The 23,423-nt window shown below is 41.0% G+C and overlaps 1 protein-coding gene across 6 annotated transcripts in view; it reads left to right on the forward strand.

Annotated features, from left to right (window-relative positions):
* Nucleotides 1-8,019: 8,019 nt before the first annotated feature.
* Nucleotides 8,020-23,423, forward strand: part of pde10a (phosphodiesterase 10A) — a 156,031-nt gene continuing 140,627 nt past the window's right edge. For 2 of the 6 annotated variants that reach the window (XM_067386703.1, XM_067386704.1), the window contains exons 1-2: nt 8,020-8,376; nt 21,458-21,526. In XM_067386703.1, the coding sequence (XP_067242804.1) occupies nt 8,142-8,376; nt 21,458-21,526 (304 nt within the window). In that variant the 5' untranslated portion in view covers nt 8,020-8,141. The remainder of the gene's footprint in view (nt 8,377-21,457; nt 21,527-23,423) is intronic. The other 4 variants (XM_067386705.1, XM_067386706.1, XM_067386708.1 and 1 more) reach the window with 3 other exon arrangements.

Here is a 23,423-nt window from a genome sequence, read left to right on the forward strand (position 1 = left end):
CTCACACACACTCACTGTCCGGTCTCGTTTGCACTACCTCAAATGTATGCTTACCTTAAGGACTCCCAACGCCATATCTACCTGCTCCAGACGTCTCCACCAGCTCCCTTGTCTCCTGCTCCTCATGTGTACTTACCTGCCTGTGTGTGTGAGTGTCTCCGTCAGCTCCTTCCATCATCAGCATCTGCAAGACAGAATCAGGACTGTATTATATTCTCTTCATCTCTCATCTTCCCATTATCTGCTTATCATCACCCAGTGCTCTGCTTATTGTGAAATAAACTTACCTGGATTGTTATTATCTCTGCCTCCGTGTCTCTGTTGTAACAGAAGACCGGACCATACCAACTTCACAGCATGAGCACCAACGACCTGTTTCAAGAGCTCGTGGACGCACTGCGCCGAGCACTCACACCACAGCCATCCTCACCATCACCATCCACCGCTGCAGCTCCCGCACCCTCCGTCACCGCTCCTTCACCTGCATTCACCGCCAGTCCCATGGCCAAACCGGCGCCCTACTCAGGATCGGCGGAGGAATGCAGCGGATTCCTTCTACAATGTGAACTGGTCCTGGAGATGCAGCCGCACCTCTACACTACCGACACATCAAAATAGCGTTCATCATTTCGCAACTGCAAGGTAAGGCCCTGCAATGGGCAGATTCCCTATGGACTCAAAAAGGCCCTGTCGTCCAATCATATTCCGCGTTCGTCTCTCACTTCCGCGAGGTCTTTGGGAAACCTCTGAAGGATTCTTCTACTGGTGAGAAACTCTATAATCTAAAGCAAAGGAATCTCTCTGTAAATGATTATGCCTTGCAGTTCCGAACGCTAGCCACCACCAGCGGATGGAATGAACAAGCCCTCATCACCTCTTTCCGTCAAGGATTGGAACCCAACGTGCGGCTGCATCTCGCTGCATACGAGGACTCAATGGGACTTGAACGCTTCATCCAACTCGCCATCCACATGGGTTCTCGTATGCAGTTGTGTCTCCTCGAGCACCAGGGCCAGTCGTCTGCCACCAACCTCCTCCGCCGGTCAGAACCCGTCAGCTCCCCAGAACCAGCCACCGAGCCTATGCAAATTGACCATTCACGTCTAACCTCCAATGAAAGACAAAGAAGATTAACTCTGAACTTATGTTTATATTGTGGATCTCCGGGGCATGTTCTCTCCACATGCCCAACCCGTCCTCCTCGGCCCGTGGTGAGTGCTATTTTCCCTTCCATTCATAAAATGAAACCACTCACAACTATTGTAATCCTTACTGCTGCAAATACCTCTGTTCCAGTGGTGGCGCTCCTCGACTCAGGGTCAGCAGGAAATTTCATCTCAGGCGCCCTCTGTCGACAACTCAAGCTCAAGATCTCCCCGTCTCCGGTTAACTATCAAATCCACTCCATCACGGGCAAACCCCTGAGCCGTAAGAACATCCTTCATTGTGTGGGACCACTTCAACTCTGCGTGGGTATTCTACATTCCGAAAAGATTCATCTGCTGGTTCTGGAGGAATCCACCGCTGATGTGGTTCTAGGGGCGAAGTCCTGAAGTGGGGCGACCACTGCTTTCCAGATTGCTTCCCAACGCTTCCTGTTCCAAGGTCTCCACTCTCCGAATCTCTCTCCATGAACGCAACCTCTATTGAAAGCCCAGTCGAGAAACGCTCCGTGGATGTTCCCCCGGACTACGCCCCCTTCAGTGACGTTTTCTGCCCGCAACGCGCCTCCAAGCTTCCTCCACACCGGCCATGGGACTGTGCCATCGATCTGCTACCGGGTGAACCAGTGCCCAGGGGACGCATCTACCCCCTGTCAATACCGGAGGAGAAGGCCATGGAGGAATACATCAAAGAGGCCCTCAACCAAGGTTACATCCGCCCGTCTACTTCCCCTGCTGCTTCAAGCTTCTTTTTTGTGGCGAAGAAGGACGGAGGCTTGAGGCCCTGCATTGATTACCGTGCCCTCAACAAAATCACAGTCAAATTCCGCTACCCTCTTCCCCTCGTCCCAGCGGCCCTGGAACATCTCCGTGGTGCCACTGTGTTCACTAAGCTGAACCTCCGCAGCGCGTACAACCTCATCCGGATACGCGAGGGGGACGAGTGGAAGACCGCCTTTGTCATGCCCACCGGACACTACGAGTATCTCGTCATGCCATATGGCCTGGTCAACGCCCCCTCCATATTCCAGGACTTTATACACGAGGTGCTCCGGGAGTTTCTACACAAGTTCGTTCTGGTATATATTGATGACACCCTCATCTACTCCCGGAGCTTGGCCGAACATCGCCACCACGTTGCGGAGGTCCTCCAACGCTTACGGCAATTCCACCTCTTCCTCAAAGCTGAAAAGTGCTCCTTTCACCAGCACTCTGTCCAGTTCCTGGGGTACGTAATAGATCACAGTGGCATCCGGATGGACGAGGGGAAGGTCTCCGCTATTCAGTCCTGGCCCACTCCATCTTCAATCAAAGAACTCCAACGCTTCCTAGGTTTCTCCAACTTCTACCGCCGGTTTATCAAGAACTACAGCACCATCGTCAGTCCATTAACCAACCTACTCCGTAATCAGCCCAAGTCTCTGTCCTGGTCCCAACAAGCCACCAACGCCTTTGAGACCCTGAAAAGAGCCTTCACCACCGCTCCCCTCCTCGTCCACCCCAATCCAGAACTCCCATTCGTCGTGGAAGTGGACGCCTCCACCACCGGAGTGGGAGCGGTCCTCTCGCAGCAGCAGGGGACACCAAGTAGGCTCCATCCATGCGCCTTCTTCTCCCGCAAGCTCAACCCGGCGGAGGTCAATTACGACATCGGTGACCGCGAACTCCTGGCCGTCAAGCTTGCCCTCGAGGAGTGGAGGCATTGGTTGGAGGGGGCTACTCATCCTTTCCAAGTTCTCACTGATCATAAGAACCTTGAATATCTGAAGGCTGCCAAGAGACTCAACCCGCGCCAAGCTCGCTGGGCCATGTTTTTCTCAAGGTTTAATTTCTCTATCTCCTACCGCCCTGGTTCAAAAAATACCAAAGCCGACGCCCTGTCTCGCCTGATGAAAAGCCTGAAGATCCTGAAACAATCCTGCCGGAGTCCATCTTCGTGAACCACAACTCCGCCGGGTTGCCCCCAAAGCTTGCAATATGTCACACGGGCACGTCGCACTCCACTCCTGCACAATACCCACTCTTCACTTGGCACTGGTCACCCGGGGATCAATGAGACCCTCTCGTTGCTCAAACAACGCTTCTGGTGGCCCAACATGGCCAACGATGTCAGAAGGTACATGCAGGGCTGCAGGGAGTGCGCCATCTCCAAGAGCCCACGCCATCTTCCCACTGGCAAGCTCCTACCTCTGCCCGTTCCTGAGAGACCCTGGTCACACCTGGGAGTGGACTTCGTCACAGATCTCCCTGAGTCTGACGGTAATACATGCATCCTGGTGGTGGTAGACCGCTTCTCGAAGTCCTGCCGTCTGATACCCCTGGAGGGTCTACCTACCGCTATGGCAACTGCTGAGTTAATGTTTAATCATATCTTTCGTCATTATGGAATACCTGAAGATATAGTCTCCGACAGAGGACCCCAATTCGTCTCCCACGTCTGGAAAGCCTTCTTCTCGCTCCTGGGTGTGACCGTCAGCCTGTCATCGGGATACCATCCTCAGTCGAACGGGCAGACGGAATGCAAGACGGGCCGAGTACGCACAGAACTCCCTCCTCCAAGCCACAACTGGACTGACACCCTTCCAGTGCGTACTCGGCTACCAACCCCCACTGTTCCCCTGGGATGGGGAACCTTCCAACGTCCCCGCAGTCGACTACTGGTTCCGGGAGAGCGAGAGGGTTTGGGACTCAGCACATCACCAACTGCAGAGAGCCCTGCGCAGACGCAAGACGACAGCCGACCTTCGGCGCTCCGAAGCTCCAGTATACCAACCGGGGCAGAAGGTCTGGCTGTCCACCAGGGATATCAGGATGCGTCTGCCCTGCAAGAATCTGAGTCCCCGCTTCATTGGCCCATTCACCATCATCCGGCAGATCAACCCCGTCACCTACCGTCTTCAACTCCCAGCACAGTATAGTAGAATCCACCCTACATTCCATGTATCACTGCTTAAGCCTCACCACCCTTCTGTTGTTCCCTCCACAGAACCTGACGTGGCAGCCGCCGAGCCCCCCCTTCCACTCATCCTGGAGGACGGCACAGCTTACGTGGTTCACGAAATCTTGGATTCCCGGCGCCGTGGTGGTCAGCTCGAATACCTCATCGACTGGGAAGGCTATGGCCCCGAAGAACGCTCATGGGTTCCCAAGAATGATAACCTTGATCCTATCCTGTTACAGAACTTCCACGCCAATCACCCAGACAGACCTGCCCCAGACCCTAGAGGAAGACCACCACGACGTTGGGGTCCGCGGCCCTCAGGAGCGGGCCGTGGGAGGGGGGGTACTGTCACAGACACGTCAGGCTCCACCTCACCGCAATACCCATGCACTCAATCACCGGAGTTCTAATCACCGCCACCTGAAGCTCATCAGCACCGCAATCAGCACCAGCATAAAGACACCACACTCACACACACTCACTGTCCGGTCTCGTTTGCACTACCTCAAATGTATGCTTACCTTAAGGACTCCCAACGCCATATCTACCTGCTCCAGACGTCTCCTCCAGCTCCCTTGTCTCCTGCTCCTCGTGTGTACTTACCTGCCTGTGTGTGTGAGTATCTCCGTCAGCTCCTTCCATCATCAGCATCTGCAAGACAGAATCAGGACTGTATTATATTCTCTTCATCTCTTATCTTCCCATTATCTGCTTATCATCACCCAGTGCTCTGCTTATTGTGAAATAAACTTACCTGGATTGTTATTATCTCTGCCTCCGTGTCTCTGTTGTAACAGTTCTATGCTGATGATGAAATTTGCATCACGTGCAATTGTACATACCCAGTGTATTTTGGGACTTTAGGACACAAAAGCTCCATAGACACTGCATAGTGTTGGAATTAGATGTTAAAGTTTGTATTATAAAGTTAAAACACATCGAAATGGTGAATGCTTGCTGTGTAATTAACTGACAGGGTCATGACCGATGTGGAAAATGTATCTCAAATGGAGTGCGATTTTTCAGCCTTCCAACTTGGAAACAACACCCTGGAACTCGGGTCTCTGAGTTAACCGAGCAGTGTTGCACGACATGGGGAGCAGCAGAAAGATGAAACATCACCTTTGAAAGATTGTGCATTCGGCTGTATGCATAGACCAAACTTTAGTGTTAAAACTGAATTATACATTGTGACTATTGAATAGGCTGAAAGTTTGTCTTAAAAATCTGTGAAATTGTTCCAGTGATGATGGACTGAATAACATTGGTCAGCCAATCAAATTTGATGACCAGAATGTATTATTTTATTATTTAATGTGGTGTAGTAGCCAATGCTAAATGCTGTGTAGGCTATTTTAACACAGCTGGAACACTCTATGAACCAAACAAACATCTAGGATCGGAATATGATCGAATTACTGCTAAAGGACAATGAACAAAGTATCTATGATGCTGCACTGGGAGAGTAGTCAAGCCTAAAAAAATAAAATAAAAATACGTCATAGCTTTGTATTGCACGAACACACAAATGATTAATTCTGCTTTCTAATGTGTTCTCAGAGGGGGGTGGGGGTAATATTCTGATCCCCTACTAGAAATTTTGTTTTAATTTTTAATTTAATTTGTGTTGTATTGCACAAACACGTGCTATTTTGTAATTTTACATGTTGTGAATAGTACGCCTAGATTATGGGCCTAAAAAATAGCTACTACAATATGGAGCACACAAAGCCTACACCACACGTGGATCTGTAGAGAGTAGTCACACTTATAGATTATGTATTATAGTGCTATTTCACATTTTAATGTAATGCATCACACGAGTGGCTGAAATTGCCATTTTACCAGCATTGAAAAGGCCTGTGGGCATTTTTCTATAATAATCCTATTAGGATCCAAAGGGGGAAAAAAAACTCTCTTTCTGTCAAAGAGAGAGCATTGACGCAAGCAGCTCTGACGTCAATAGAGCTGCAGTGAATTTGGGGGGGGGGGGGGGGGTATGGGGGGGGGAGCTGTTTGCCCACAGAAAACACTGGAGGCGAACGTCACTCGAAGTGCCAGAGTGATCTGATATAGTCCTCTCACAATACAGCCGGTTAAATACAAAATACAGAGTTATGAATGTTTATTAATTCCAGGATTACGAAGGAACCTACGTTATATTACACAGCAGTCGCTTATTATTGGATTTGTCTGTGTTTTATCCGACTACTAGACTGTTGCTAAAAATCAGAAATTATTTGCCCAACAGTCATATTAGCTGGACTTGTGGTTGAATGTCTTAATTTTTATTTTGAAGAGTGCAATATTGACGATATGTTTAGAGCAAGAAGATTTTTCACTTCAGAAAATTTGGCAACAACGCAGGGGGCAAGTGACGATTAAATGATAGCTGTCATGTCACGTCACTGAAATCCTGAAAAGTGGATTCCTTTTTCGGAAAAAAAAAATAATAATAATAATAATAATAATAATGAGATTAGGGTCTAGTGTTAATGGCAGAAACATTGGACAAACGAAGAAATAGACTGCAGCAATTAATGAGTGCAGGCGTTTACATGCAAGATACCTATATTTAGTAACCCGACAACGTGCAATTTAGAATGTGTTCTGGTAAAGCATTACATGTTTTTCAGTGCACACGTTTTTTTCTTTCTTTTTTTTTTCCACGATTTTTAACATTTTGTTAAAGATACATATAAAGATACATAATAAATAACAACAGCAAACAATTTAAACCAGCTGGTCTTACATGGTTTAAAACAGTATGACAAGCTGAAACGTGTACAGAAATCCTAAAACCAACCAACACAGCCTACAATCCCTCACGTGAGCACTTAGCATCTCCAGTGTGATTACTGCAAACAAAGTAAGTGACTGACTGGAACTTTGTTTGGCTTTTTTTTCTATCAAACTTGGACAAAAAGGGTCCATCTGACATTTGGAGCCAGCACACGTGAGGTTTGCAGACAACCTTGTCATTTCAAATGTTGTTGCGTAAAATAAACGAGATTATCTTTTGAGTCAATCTAAGCTGTAGCCTTGGCACCACTTGCGGAGGAGGCTACTGACGTCATCCTGTTTCTGGAATGGAAACGCTAAAGCCCCGATGATGCTGCTGATGATGGAGCCTATACAGAATTCTTAAACTGTTTCGTGCCACCAAACACACACAGAGCGTTTACGCTCAAAAAACTACGAAAACTATCTCTGCGTAAAGTTGAAGTCACTTAAAATCAAGAGAGCGCTAAAATCATGAATCCGTGGTGGTTTCCTAGCAACCGGACTAAGAAGTTTTGAGAAGAACGTGCTCAACACAAGGCGAACATCGTTAACGCATCGCTGGAAAGATGATTTCTGTGTAAAAGCAAAGGTACAGTGTTGTGTTCTGTCCGTCCAGCATTTGATGGTATCGATTGGAGCTCTGCCATCGCTCTAAACTGGACCCATACAGACAAAGAGAAAATCTCCCTAGATGACTATTGTTTCTGCGTTGACTTGAGTAACAGACAACGGTGACTTTTCAAATCGACTCTTTGCAGCTCGTTTACAAGAAGTTCACTGGCTGTAAGGCGAACTCGGCTGACTGACAGTTGAACAGGGCGTCATTGAGATAACATACCTGAAAAATGTTAGTACTGCTGTGTATCACAATAACATGGTCAACATTGTGGGTGTTCGTGCTTCTGCGAAGAGACGAGAGCGATTTGAGTTGCAAAATGTCGTGGATGCGTACTTTTCTGCTTCAGTATAATCCCGGGCACACGTGATGCGCAAATCACTTTTGTAGCAACATCTCTCATTTGTCAGGGGAAATCCGTGCGTTTTTCTTATGCTTTAAGTATGAAGCTTAACATTTTTTTTTTAAGTTTTTTTTTTTAATATATATTCGTTTTTCTCTTCTTTCGTCATCATCTTCTTCTTTTTAAATTCACACATTGCTTTACCAGCATCATCACCCGCGACCATGCCAACTTTTGCTCCCGTTGCGTTTGTTTCGTAGTGGAGAGAATTGGGAACTGTGGATGCCCGAATGAATGGGGATCGTGCTTTGTGAAGGTTTCAACTGTCGACATCCTGCCAATTTTATGTGCTTGCCCAGACAATTGAGTGTTTATCGTCCTCATTCGTATATCCGTTTTGAGCCAAGAACAAACAGACAACAGAGATCGCGTCATATTAGACCGCCAATGTCGAAGAAACGCAAAACTCCAGACGACGATGGTGGTGGCGGTGGGGAGCTTGCGGGCACTGAGGATTCCCTTCAACAAGGTATGATCTAATTCCTCCATACTTAGACTGAATTCTCATGGTAGGGTCTTTTCTGAAAACATATCCGCACATATCAGTGTGCAGCTTACGCAGTATTTCAAACCCAAGCGTCACACTTAAGACTGACTTAATGTTATGATTGGGGTCTCAGAGACCCTAGAATGTACAAGCAAAAACATAATAGTATTTTCTAATTTAACCTCTTGTTTTCCCTCACTCTCTGAAAATGTTCCTCTAACTTGGTCTAAATCTAGTAGGCAGAAATTATTGATATTTTTACCCTCTGTTGTATTAATCCATATATTAGGTAAGGACAAGTGACTGCACATAGATAGATAGATAGATAGATAGATAGATAGATAGATAGATAGATAGATAGATAGATAGATAGATAGATAGATAGATAGATAGATAGATAGATAGATCAGCATCGAACTTCGTGTGTCACGGAGCAATGCACAGACTGAAAGCTTGGATGGCAGCAAAGAGTGGAGCTGTAGTGTCCTGTAATTACTCGGCTCCAGATCCACTCCATGTTTTCCTTTTCCGCTCTAGTCAGAGAAACCTGCTCAGAGTGATGAAGGAAGGAGTGAGAGAAAATACAGATGCTTTGACTTTAAAAAATCCGCCCCTTGCTGCGAGCAAAATCACACAACTCGTCCACTCGTGAGAGAAAACCTGAACTCATAGACTATCCAAGAAACCTGCTCCTTAACCAGGCAATATAGCTGTCCAATATAGTAACAGAAAAATACATTGTAGAAAACTACAGTTAAAATAAATTAATAAGGACACTTGACAGAAATTAACTGCTATGTGTAGGGGAGAGCGGGGTAAGTTGTCACACTCTTCATTACTCCAAAACTAGAGGCTCTATAAAAATCAAATAGCCACTTTGTGTGTCTTCTTCTTCCATAGTCAACTTCCTGGTCACATGTGGATGTGTTCAAGATCACTCTAATCAGAGGTTAGCAAAAGTTTCTTATTTTTTGGCTTAAAAAGTAAAAAATTTGCACTTTACATTTTATGCAATACAACTTTGTTAGGTATGAATGTTAAAAATTATTATTTTGCACACAGAGGAGACAATAACGTGTCTTTTGATACTTTAGCTGACTGCTATGTTGAGCGAACCTTGAGATTTAGCCAACATTAGCACACATGTCAATGTCAATGTCAATGTCAAATTTGAGTTTAAAGTTTAAAGTAAAGTGGTCATGCCACTTAATGTGTTTTGATTGAAATATGTATTGTTTGGATTTAAATAATTGTTTTTCCAAATTCTCTAGGCATGATTGTTTATATTTCCAGTTCTGGTTTGAATTAAAATTATAATTGAAATGTGTTATAATTATAATTGATGTGTTTTGATTGAAATTATAATCAATATTAACAATTAAGTAGTTGTGTTCTTATTTTTAGATAATCTAGTGTGACAACTTACCCACCGATGGGGCAAATTGTCACAAATGCACATTCTCTATTCAACAGTCTACAACTCCATAATGAGATAAGATTTGAAAATGTAATGAATACAACATATGTGCCCAAGACTTCCTTCTTTCATTTGGTATGACATTTATAACATTGTCATGTATGGTGCTCAGTACATGTTAGACACCTGTGAAAAGTGTGACAACTTACCCCGCTCTCCCCTACACCATTCAAAATGTTTTGTCAAAATTTGGAAAGTTTGTTCATGAAAAGTTTAGGTCTGTTTTGATTTTGTGCTGAAATGTGTTTTTCAGCTTCAACATTCTGTCATAGAACTACAGTAACACTTTTGAGTGAGCCATTATGTTTCAGGATCAAACACGTGAAAAAGAGAAGAACTTTGAAAGGAAGATAGATGTGGAAGCGCAAGATAGCATGTAGGAGTCTCCATCGACTCCCAAAGGGTGAATTCAGTAATGCGCTGTCAAGCACAAGATGTCTAGCATTGCTTGCATAAATTATAAACACTGGATTCTTTCAGAGTGTCATGACATCACAACACATTGCATTTATAATGCATCCTATTAGCATTGTAGTCCATGCACTGCACGACATGTCTTGTTGACTTGGGCCTTTGAAGAATGTAAACCCCTCAGAATGTATTTACATAGAAATTTTTGATCCAAATCCATTTTGTAAATATAAATTTACTATATATATATGTGTGTGTGTAAATTCACCTTAAGCATCTTTGATATGAATACCTACACCAAAATATACCAACACACAAGCTTTGCTACCATGGCTCTGTGTTGCTATGTGAAATCCATGTGAAGGTCATGCCTCTCTCGCTCTCTCGGGGTGACTGGGGGAGCACTGTCATGTTGTTTACACACATTGTGTGACCCAGCAGCAGGTTTGTTGGCTGCATTCTGTGAGCGTGAGCCAGAATGCGAGTTTCCCTTTGGCTAGTGCGAACGGGGAAGCGGGCACTTCCTTTAGCCTGTGGAGCGTGGCATCTGCGTAACTGTGCAAGCTTGTACACCGTGCTCCATGTCCATCATGATCTCATAAACAAATCATTAACAATGTCTACATAACTCTACTGTATGTCTAAAAACCAGGCAACACTTCATTTTAGGGTCCAATTCTCACTATTAACTAGTTGCTTATTAGCTTGCATATTATTAGGACATTGGCTGTTTATTAGTCATTATAAAGCACATATTAAAGGGATAGTTCAAAAATCTGTCATCATTTATAAATAGTAGGCTATATGTTCTGCTGAATACAAAGGAATACATTTTTGAAGAATGTTTGTAACCAAACAGTTGTGGGACACCATTGAAAAATACAAATAATGAAAAAAACAAAAAACAAAATACTATTTGGTTACAAACATTCTTTTTTTGACCAGAAGGCTGTCATACAAAGCAATTATGTACACATGCAAAACAAGATTAAATTAATAACTGATGTAGTCAATGTATGCTTTTTCTTTTGAGCTTTTTGTTTCTATGCATAGTAAAACCTGTAGCTGTCGTTTTCCACTCTTTTGCCAAATAATTTTGTCAGATAAACACCTTTAACCAATCACACACAGTTTCTGCCAATCTCATGTTAATCTTAAGTACCTATAGATTAGTAAAGCATCCTTCATATCGCCAAAAAGTCTTTAGTCTTATCATATTTATAAAAGATACATAAGCTGTACCGAGTCTTTCCGAAAACAGCCGAGTGCCTGGAGGCGTGTAGTTGTGAGCGGAGATAGAGTGACGAGCACGCTCAGCTTTTGTGTAGAGATCGACTGCAAGCTATCAATGGTCAGCTAAACAAATATATTTAAACACACTCAATACACCATCGCATTATCCATGGATAACTTTTGAATCACTATAATGAATATAGCGTATAGTGAATGATGAATAATGAATTTATGAATTCACTATGTTCGTATTGTTTACATTATATGCACTTAGGCGCCTATTGCCAACAAAACAGACATTTGAAGCAGTTTTACTCACCACCTGCGGTTACGACTCATGACCGGATCATTACCGCTGTGACCGCTCCGTCTTTCAGTTTCAAACGATCTGTAAATCCAGCATGGACTGGGCCTTGTTTATGAAACCATAAGTGCCGATCCCAAGGGCTCGACCAACCACGGAAAAACACGAGATATTCTCTGTTCATTTTAACCAATAAAAAAGAGATTGAAACTATCATTTTCTATGGTTATTTTAATGACATATATCGAGAGTGTGTCAATGTAATGCGCGAGCACAAAACTCTCAGCTCCACTTAATGCTGGGTTCTTTGGGAAGCAAGGTTATCTTTCCCTCACAACCAAAAACACACTTCTTTGGTGACATTGTTGATTTCTTGAAGTCCTGTGACCTGTGCAGCACTGCCGACGACTTCCATAAAGCCGAACGCGCGTTGATGGGCAACGTGTGCTCCCTTCCGGGAGAAGTACCCATACAAGGAATTTTGCCCCTGTTTACGTCACTCAGGCCCATACTGGAAAAAAACCCCCGGAAGTTTGTGAGGATTTGGAAGAGTATTTTTGGCACAGAAATACTGTTATAAGTCCAACTCGTGTTTTGAAACTTTGGCCATGTTTAGCATGAGAATCCAACTCTTTAACAGTGTAAATAAGTCAGAATGCATGAAATAGCATTATACCCCCATTTAAAAAAAAATAAAATAAAATATTTTCCTCATATTTTGATGATTTAATCGAATTTGTTGGTTTGTTAAAAACAAATCCCCAAACCAATACCCTCCAGACATAATTTTTTGCCACTACTGTATATATTTGTTAATTGTTGGTTTTAATTAGCCGTACAATGTATATATGTCTGACTGTCGTGGCATATACAAATAAAATGTGGTCTACATTTTTAGTATATTGTTGTTATAATGGATTGTATTATCTTTAAATTTTTTATGTTTTTAAAAGAAGTATCTTATACTCACCAAGGCCATTTATTTGATCAAAAATACAGTAAAAATGGTTAAAAAGAACTGCATCTATTCAGAATATATTTTTTGTAACATTATATTTGCCTTTACTGTCATTTCTGATCAATGTAGTGTATCTTTGCTGAATAAAAGTACAAAAATAAAATTACCCTAGACTTTTAAATGGTAGTGTATCATGGTGTCCATAAAAATATTAATTAGTTTTCAACATTGATAATAATAAAAAATGTTTCAGTATATTAGATTTCTGAAGGATCATGTGACACTGAAGACTGGAGTAATGATGCTGAAAATTCAACTTTGACATCACATAAATTACATTTTAAAATATATTACAGTATAAAACAGACCCAATTTTCTTTTTCTTTTTTTATCAAATTAAAGCAATAAATGCAGTGATTAAAAAATATATTTGATCAAATAATTGTAATCTTTATATAATAGTATTCTTTTAAAAACAAACAAACAAAAAATCCAAACTTTTGACCAGTAATATCAGCATGGTGGATAACAGACATGTTTGTGTGAATGAAACACCACTTACAAATACGTAAAATGTTATTACATACATTATATGTTACGTAAAATACGTAATGTCTGGAATGTTTTCAATATATTATCAAACAGGAAAAGTGTGATATTTTGAGTGTATATAGTTGGTATATAGTTTCATAGTGTTTATATGGGTTTTCATTTTATATGGCTGATGATACAATGTAAATATTGTAAAAGCTGTTGGTAGATTTGGGAACTGACACTAGGTAGATTGACCACCTTTAATAAGGCCATTTTGAGTATGTCAAAATATTCAAATATTGGCCAATAATTGATATGGCTGATATATTAGTCTAAATCAAATATTAAAAAAAATATATATGTTAGATGACAGAAAGCTGAAAGAAACCCCAGGAAATCGCTGACTCTGTAAAAAAGGATCTGCATCATCTGTATGATGCTTGCACTGCCCTTCTTACAGTTATAATAACATTTCAAGCACACAAAAAATATATAATCTATGGAAAAAAATACATAATCTGTGGAGATTCCGCTGGGGGGGGGGGGGGGGTGGAAAGGGACAGACAATGCAAAATGTCTTTAAAAATAATCAACAATTTTTATATGAATATTTATTTCAAAATGTGTTTAATTTTTTAAAATAGTTTTAAAACAGGAAATGTGTATCTGATGATTATACAGTGCATAACCATCATGAAACAAAGTCTCTCTGTCAGAAAGTACAGTGGTGCAGTAAACCAAGGATGTGGAAAAGGATGATAGTTAGGCTAGTTATCTGATAAACTAGTAATTTTTAGCATAATGCAATAATGTTTGTTAATGTTATTGTCAATAAAAGATATTGTTACCAAGAAAAAAATTAAGGTGTAGCTAAAGCTTTTAACCACTAGATGGCATTAAAGGTTTGAGTCACTTCTCAGGCACTGAAGCAGCTATTATAATTCATCATTATAATTAGTATATTGTAGATTATATATATATAATCAACAGAAAGAAAGAGAGAATAGTGAATGTAAGAAAATGTCCATGTCATATGATGATCTGTTATATATGCTACAATTTAGATAAATGATAGAATTAATATGATTAAAAGACCTAAAACACCTTTAATCACATATGATTAAAATGCTCCATGTAGTGTGTGTGTGTGTGTGTGTGTGTGTGTGTGTGTGTGTGTGTGTGTGTGTGTGTGTGTGTGTACTTGTTTTCTTGATTTATGAGGACACAAATTTGTATAATGACATGGGTATTACACTGGTATTACGACGTAAACATGAAATATGAGGACATTTCATGAGTCCTCGTATTTTAAATAGCTTTAAAAACATAATAAACAGTGTTTTATTAAAAATGTAAAAATGCAGAATGTTTTGCTATGATGGTATGTAGGTTTAGGAGTAGGGGTAGTGTAGGGGGATAGAATGTACAGTATAAAAACAATTATGCCTATGGAATGTCCTCACAAACAAACCTGTGTGTGTGTGGTCCTGGTAAACGCTACAGAATGTCCCCACAAAAATGGCAATATTAAAAATCTTTTTCCTTGTTGGGCCATTTTTTGGTCCCATGAGGAAAACAGCTTATAAATCAGACTAAGTGATGTTTTTTGAAAATGTAAAAATGCGGAGAGTTTTCTGTGATAAGTATTTTTAGGTTTAGGGTTAGGATATACAATTTGTACTGTGTAAAAACCATTATGTCTATGGAAAGTCCCCATAAAACATGAAAACCCAACGTGTGTGTGTGTGTGTGTTCATGGTAAACCCTACATTATGGGGACAAAATGTCCCCATAACCACCCTCCTGAGGTGACAGTAATTGTAAGAATATGTGCAAAAGACAACCCCCCCCCCCCCCCTCAAAAAAAAAAAAAAACATTTGAGGTAAATGAAATTTCATGTCTGCATTATATTTTGTTTTGAAAACATGTTTCTCATTTATTTCTGTATTTGTTTCCTTTTCATTAAACTGTTACGTATGTTAAAGTTCAATGTGAAAACTGAAAAGATGGTGTGATATATTGAGGAGGCGTAGCCAAATACTTATATTGATCAAATAAATTTGATTACCGCAATACATATACTAATAGTTATATTTCAGTTTTAATTTTAATATTCTACTTGAATATTTCCTCTTACAACTAGTGCAAACTAAATGTTACAAAACTCCCTGGTCTCTCCTACTTTTTGAATAAATAGGAGATAACAAGATTTTGCTTTTGTTATGTTAGAATCTTTTTGATCAGAAATTATATTTCAGAGATGTCAAGAGATTAAAATAATGAATCGAATAATCTCTCACACTTCTCTCTTCTTCACAACAGTACAATGTCAGATACAGTTGTTCTCAGAACTGTCAAAGCTTGTGATAGACAGACAAGCTTAGATGTCTTATTAAAGGGAGAGGAGTCTGTTTTTCAGCTACAATGTTCAGCTTGAATGTTTTTAGTTGTGTAGCAAAAGTGTATCATTGCAATGGCCATTTTAATAATATTAGTAACAATACTAAATTATATCCAATTATAATTATATCCAATTCAATTTCAGATAAAAAAAAGTCTCACTTATGGATTTGTAGGAGTACAGAAGATTAAAAAAAAAAAAAAAACATTAGTCTAAACCAGCTTTTTAATATACATTTCTCTCATTCTGTTCGCTATTTGAAAATGAGTATTAATGATATCTTATTATAACAATATATGGGCAGATTGAGGCAAGCCTTAGCCTAAAAATAATATCTGACCCATCCCAATCTTTTGCCCTCTGATACCAATATCCATCCTGTATGTTGAATCATATTAGAATCTCATTTCTTGTACTCATTTTCTTAATTCTTTTTTGGCCTACTACATATTTGTACTGTAATTAGATTATTTAAGGCTTCTTGCGCCTGGTATTCTTGAATGTCTATTTATTATAACTGATTTTAAACAGAAAGCTCTGATCATTCAAATCTAACACACTATATATATATATATATATATATATATATATATATATATATATATATATATATATATATATATATATATATATATATATATGTATATTAGTCTGAATGTTATTTTCTAATGGCTTACCATTAAATTACGACTGCTTGTTTTAAACTCAACAGTCAAATTATTCATAGCTAATTGCATTAACATTAGTATCATTTGTACAGTTTTAGCAGTGACACTACTGAAGTTTACTTTTTATGGTTATTTTTTATTATGGATTATAAATAAGGCATGTAAACATGCTGAATAGAGTGTTTCGTCATGGGCACTTTTTAAATGGGGATCTTTAGAAAACAACTCTTAAAAAAACACTCTCATTACACTCTCATTTATTTAATGAACATTTCCACCAAAATATATTTTCCGCCACATCGTAAATTATGTGTTTTGTGTGTATTGTTTTAATAGCAAGTGGTGGAAATTACTTTGATGAAAATTTCAAACATTTTTGGAATAAAAATGGCTTTTGTCTTGCTATAAGGCTAATTCCATAACCAGCATCTATATATCCTAAATACACAAAATTAAATAACAGTTTTACATAATTTGATTTTACTGGAAAGGACACACACACACACACACACATGTTTGTTTTTGTGAATTGTGGGGACTTTCCATAGACTTCAATGCATTTTACACTGAACAAACTGTACATTCTATCCCCCTACCCTGCCCCTACCCCTAAACCTAACCCTCACAGGAAACTGTGCAAACTTTTACTTTTTCACAAAAACTCATTCTATATGATTTATAAACCCATTTACATTGTGGGGACCGCTGGCTGGTCCCCACGATGTAGGTGAACTCAGGTTTATATTACATCATGGGGACATTTGGTCCCCACAATGTAATATAAACAAAAGCACACACACACACACACACACACACACACACACACAAATATACATTGTTCACAAGTGATATTTACAGTGAATTTTCTTAGCATTTTTACTCATAACATTCCTTGTTTTATGAATGATGATGCCACAACTTTGGGGCAGTTTGTTTAAAAATGTAAGTTTATCCAAGTATTCCACATTTTGTTTAGATTATCATAGCTTTCACAATGTAAAAAATAATTTCTTTATATTTTAAGATGATATTTTTAAGAATATATATATACATTTTTAAAAGTAGCAAAAATAAATGCTGAAGGCATGGTAAAAAATTTCCAAGATGACCCCATGGAACATAAAAGTGCCCATATTTGAAGAAACACCTAAAGGCATTAACAGGACAGTCATTATCTGTGTGTATTTTCCTTGCAATTATTGTGCTGGCGTAATTTCATGAGGAATTCATTTAGATGGAGACTGTTCACCACTGCAGAACAAATGCATTATTCTGAGATTGCTCTGCAACCCAAGTTTGTTTTAAGCACAGAAAACGGCACACTTCCACAAGAATGGCATGTACTTTCCAGGGGTTTGTGAGCCAGCATTAGAGAGACACAGGAGGCCATATAACGTCTTTGTTCAGACCCCTTATGCATACACAAAATATCCTGTAAGCAGGCAGAAAGGACCCTGACAGGCAGTATGACATCACTCGTGTGTCAAGCGGTGCTGCAGACGTTAAGTGGGGGTTGAAATGGATGATTTTGTGCAGTACGTACAGTGCTGAGTGCTGACAGCCTCAAACTCTTCCTCTTGAAGATTTGTAGTGAGCATGAAAGTTGTTTTTTCTATTTTTTAAATTGAGAAAAAAGAGTTGATAAAGAGAATGATTAAGAGAACAGAGGTTATGCTAGCATCCATCCTCTGACATATTATAAATTGAAATCACTGAGCACATAAAGCTCACATGGACACATGTACCACACAAAAGAGTGAAATAACTTGGGGTCAAGTATGTTTTTTTTTTTTTTTTAAGAAATGAATATTCTTATTTAGCAAGAATGCATTAAACTGACTGTAAAGACTTTAAAATTATCACAAAATTGTTTCTGTTTCAAATAAATGCTCTTCATTTGGACTTTCTATTCGTCAAAGAATCCTGAAAAAAATATAAACAAATATATCTGGAGCACAAAATCAGCATATTAGAATGATTTCTGAAGTATCATGTGACACTGAAGACTGGAGTAATGATGCTGAAAATTCAGCTTTGCCATCACAAGAATAAGGAATAAATTATTTTAAAATGTATTAAAAACAATTATTTTAACTGTAATAATATTTCACAGTATTACTGTTTTACTGTGCTTTTGATAAATAAATGCAGCCTTGCTGAGTGTATGAGATTTCTTTAAAAAACATACAGAAAACAATTTGTACTAAACATTTGTGTTAAAAATTATATTAAATTGTATAAGTATTTGAATAGTTGTCTTAAACGTCTTTATATATGTTTTCATAACAGTATTTTTATTTACTAGTTATATTTATTTATTATATTAATAAATATGATTGAAAAAAATCAGTTTATTCAAATTAAGTAATCTAAGTGTGTGTTCTGTGACTGTCATACGATCCACAACTTTATGTGCTGTTAATGAATTCTTAAGAGGATTGGAAGACAAGAAAAGTGCATACTGTGTGTTTCAGTGAACAGGGGTGTGTTACATGTGCTTGGTTTAATGTCACACACACTTAGGAAGAAGTGTGAAGAAAGAGAATGTGTGTAGCCGTAATTGTGCAAGCTTTGATGTTATAGCACAGCAAGCCCTTTTAGACGTCCCTCTCTGACGTCAGTAGACCACAGTGTGGAATATATAGTGCCTAAATCCGTGCTTGTTTTTTTTTTTTTAATTCTTTTTCCCCCCTTCACGAGAGCCCAGGAGATAGTGACGTGTGTCATATTTATCATCATAATCAGCTCTTGGAGTTAATGAGGGCAATGATTCAGGTTCAGAACGGCCTCTCTGAAATTCCAGGTCACTGGTCTCAATGGATGTCATATGCGAGAGAGTAAGTGTGTGTGTCGTCCTCCAAATTGTCTTTAGAGAGTCACAATGACGTAGAAAGGTAATGTTTAGGGAAAAATGTGTCGGGTGTTCTGGGCTGATTGATTATGAGAATTGTCTGACATTTAGCCATCACGGACATGTGTGGGTTTGGGTATCTGCTGAACTTAATGGCTTTATTGGTGTGACAAAATTCTCATTACTGAGGTGAAATTCAAAAAATCAGCCTCTGCTTTTTTGCCTTCCGACCACTGATACAATATTCTGGGAGAGTCTGTACAGAAAAATACAGAAGCTCTTTAAAATGGGAGAAGCAAGGCCCCCCTCCTTTGTCTGTGATGCTCAGACTCGACTCGTCTAATGAAGCCAATGTGCCACGAAGCCCTTTCTTATTTTCATTGGCTTTAAGTTAGTGAGCAATGATCACTTAGGATTTGTGCTTTCCAACAGCACAAGAAAAAAGATAAAATAGAAATATTTTTATGTAAATATTTATTTATATTTAACCACGGACAAGAGCTGCAGTTCCATCTAGGGCTGGTTGATATGCCTAAAAATATGATCATATTTTTTGCCAAATTGAACAATATTGATATTTATCGCAATATATAATTTGATAATGCTGCTAGCTTGAAGAGTATGCTGACAATAACTGACGTCTGGAGAAACCAGAGGTTTCATTAATCATATTTTAGAATATAGTTTATTAGCAGAAAATAAAATAACACATAAGTTTTCTTCTTATTAAAATAGTGGCATCAAACATCTCAAATATTTATAGAGGTAACCTATACAAAAAAAACATTGATTGTTAGATAAAATAAAGTTGTGAGAGCATGACCATGGTGACGCTGTGGTCGCATCTCTCTTTTCTGGTAAGAAAGGGAGAAACCTCAGCTGCTACCCACACTGCGGCTATAGCTCAGGACAACACGAGAGCTACAGCAAGAGTGTTTCTGCTGGGTGAATCCCCACGGACCTCCCACTCCTCTTGCATGTTGCATCTGGTGGTGTTCCTGGTTGCGTCTCATGATGCACACAGACTTTCATTTGGGCTTCAGATGAGGACGAGCTGTCGATAATATCATTGGGGGGTGCGCTAGAGCCTTCTGACGCAGAAAACTCGACTGAGCTCCCACCCTCAGGTGTGGTGGCTCAGTCTGAGTGTGTGACGCCGAGTTGGCAGCCATGCTTGCCCAGGCCGCTGCAGGCATTGGACTAGAGTGGAATCCTCCACCCTGTCCTGAGGTCCTGATGGTGTTGGCGGCAGTTACGCAGCTTAGGTTGATGCATATGAGACCACTTCAGCACTGGCTTCAGGCTCAAGTCCCAAGATTGGCATAGTGGTGCAGGACACATCAGTCTGTTGCCGTGCTTTCAGCTCTTGGACAGACCTTGCAATTCTATGGGCAGGGGTTCCCTTAGAACAAGTGTCAGGGCATGTTGTGGTCACGTCTAAGAAGGGCTGGTCCACTGTATGCAATTGGCATGCAGCTTTGGGCTCCTGGACACCATGTGCTAAACTTGCAAGTGCTGCCTCAAGATGAGGCAAACCCAGCCTTATTGTTGTGTCTAGTACGCACTTTGCGCATTTGTCTGGACCACATGCAGAGCTTCAGGAGCTTGGAGCAGCTCTTTGACTGTTTCGGGGATCAGCAGAAGGGGAAGGCTGTCTCCAAACAGATGTTGATCGACTGGATAGTGGATGCTATAGCCTTGGCTTATCAAGCACAAGGGAATATGCTGTGCCCCTTTGGAGTTCAAGCACACTCCACAAAGATTGTGTCATTCTCCTGGGTGTTAGCCAACGGCAACTCTCTAACAGACATTTACAGAGCAGCAGGCTGGGCGACACCTAGCAAAATTCTTCACAAAATTTTACAGTCTCCAAGTTGATCCAGTTTCATCCTGTGTGTTGTTAGGTATGAGCAGGTAAACTGCGGGGCAACTGGCTGGATGCTCCCCTTGTACACAGCACCTTTCCTCTCCCTGAGGTGACAACATGCGCTTTTTCATCCTTGTGAGTTTCCAGACCGGCGAACCCTGGATGTATCTTAAACTTTTAGCACCCTGGGGCAGCTGAATTCGGTGGAATAATTCGATGCCAGGCCCAGTACTCGTGAATGCATGCCCCTATCAGGTCAGCCTGTGTACTGGAGCTAGGTGCGTCATATGTATTGATTCTCTGTTGCATATTGTCCATGATATGGTTTCCCTGTTAGTAAACTTGTGTCCTCCCCTAGGCAAGGCTCCATCTCTGCTGTCCCTCGCTTTTCAAGTTGGACCTACCACAAGGACTTCTTTCCACATGGGTAAGTCCATGTGATGTATTCTCCACATACTAACCACCCCTTTGGGTAGGGTGTGGTCTCTGTAGTTTCTCTCTCCCACCTGGGAGGAAGAGTGCTTCCTCAATGCTCCAATTGCCACCAATGGTCTCTATGATCAACTTAGCTCACAATGCTTTTGAGAAATGCAGCCTTGGTCTGCATCAGCTGTTGATATCTTCCCCCCAAAAAATTAAAGAACAGAAATGTCAGTGCTGTGGTGTTTTCTATAGGGACACCCCTATTGTCGTCATTCGACACAACAGATAGGGAACCTTTTGTTTACTTGTGTAACCTCTATTCCCTGATGGAGGGAATGAGACGTTGTGTCCCTCCTGCCACAGCGCTGACCGACCGGGACACACTCTTGGCTCCTCAGCACAAACCTTTGTGAGTGCGTCTGCATGCCGTTCATTTATACCCATATGACGGGAAGTGGCGGGCTATGGTAATGGAACAAGAGGTAAAGTTCCTATTAGCAAAAGCAGCAATAGAACGGGTTCTGCTATCCGACAGAGAGTTCGGGTTCTAAAGTTGGTACTTCATTGTTCACAAAAAAATGGTTCTGAATCGTTCAGTCAAGAAGCTCAAGTTCAAAATGTTGATGTTGAAGCAGATCGTGACTCAAATCAGATCCAAAGACTGGTTTGTCACTATAGATCTAATAGATGATCAGTAACGATGTAATCTGTACTTTCGCCTGCTCATGTTTCTACAATCCTCACAGCCATAAAAGAGATACAGCTAGGCCAGTCACACACTATGAAACAGTTTCAGAGACTGTTGGCTCTGATGGCAGCTGCGTTCAACATGATACCTTTTGGCCTGCTGTATATGAGAACCTTGCAGTGGTGGCTCAGGACCAAAGAGTTTTCCCCAAGCATCAACCCACTCCGTATGATCAAGATCACACGCCGGTGTCTGCACGCCTTGGTTATATGGAGGAAACTTTGGTTCCTGTCCCAGGGTCTTGTGTTAGGAGCTCATTGTCATCGCATTACGCTCACGACACATGCTTCTCTCACAGGCTGGGGAGCGGTAATGGAGGGCCGCTCAGCTCAGGGTCTTTGGAGGAGTCATCATCTTTCGTGCCCTATAAATTGCCTGGAGATGACGGCTGTTTTTATGGCATTGAAGTACTCCCTCCCAGAAATAAGGGGCCATAATGTTGTTGTTCACACAGACAACACATCAGCGGTCTCTTACATAAATCACCAGGAGAGTCTGTGTTTGCGTCCACTATGCAAACTGGCACACCAGATCCTCCTGGGGTGCTCTCTCTGAGAGCAGTATACATCCTTGGGTACCAGAATGTAGGAGCAGACATCCTGTTGAGACAGGGGCTGAGGCCTGGGGAATGGAGACTAAGCGAAAGTTTATCTGTTCATGTCTCAGGATATGACGTACTGTCCACTTTCTCCCTTTCTCCCATGTTCTCCCTAACATACCCAGCCCCCCTGGATGCTATGGTACAGACATAGCCGAGGCCACATCGGTGATTACTCTGTTCCCAGGAGTTATGGAGAAGGTCCGGCAGGACAGAGTAAACCTACTTATAGTAATGCCATACTTGTCGAGCCGAACAGTTCTCAGACCTAGTGTCCCTCCTCGATGGCTCTCCCCTGGAGATTCCGATCAGGTGGGACCTTCTGTCTCAGGCGGGAGGCACAGTCCTTCACCCCTGCCCCGAGAAATGGAACCTGTGTGTTTGGCCTCTGAGGGCCAAACCCAACTCATAGTCTCAGGTCTCTTAACTGAGGTTGTTGAGACCATACTTCACTCCAGAGCTCCCTCCACAAGGAAACGTTATGCCTTGAAGTGGAGAGTTTTCACTTCTTGGTGCAGAATGCGACAGTTGGATCCAGTTAACTGCCAGGTTGAC

The sequence above is a fragment of the Chanodichthys erythropterus genome, chromosome 5 (assembly GCF_024489055.1).
Source record: "Chanodichthys erythropterus isolate Z2021 chromosome 5, ASM2448905v1, whole genome shotgun sequence".
Classification (NCBI taxonomy): domain Eukaryota; kingdom Metazoa; phylum Chordata; class Actinopteri; order Cypriniformes; family Xenocyprididae; genus Chanodichthys; species Chanodichthys erythropterus.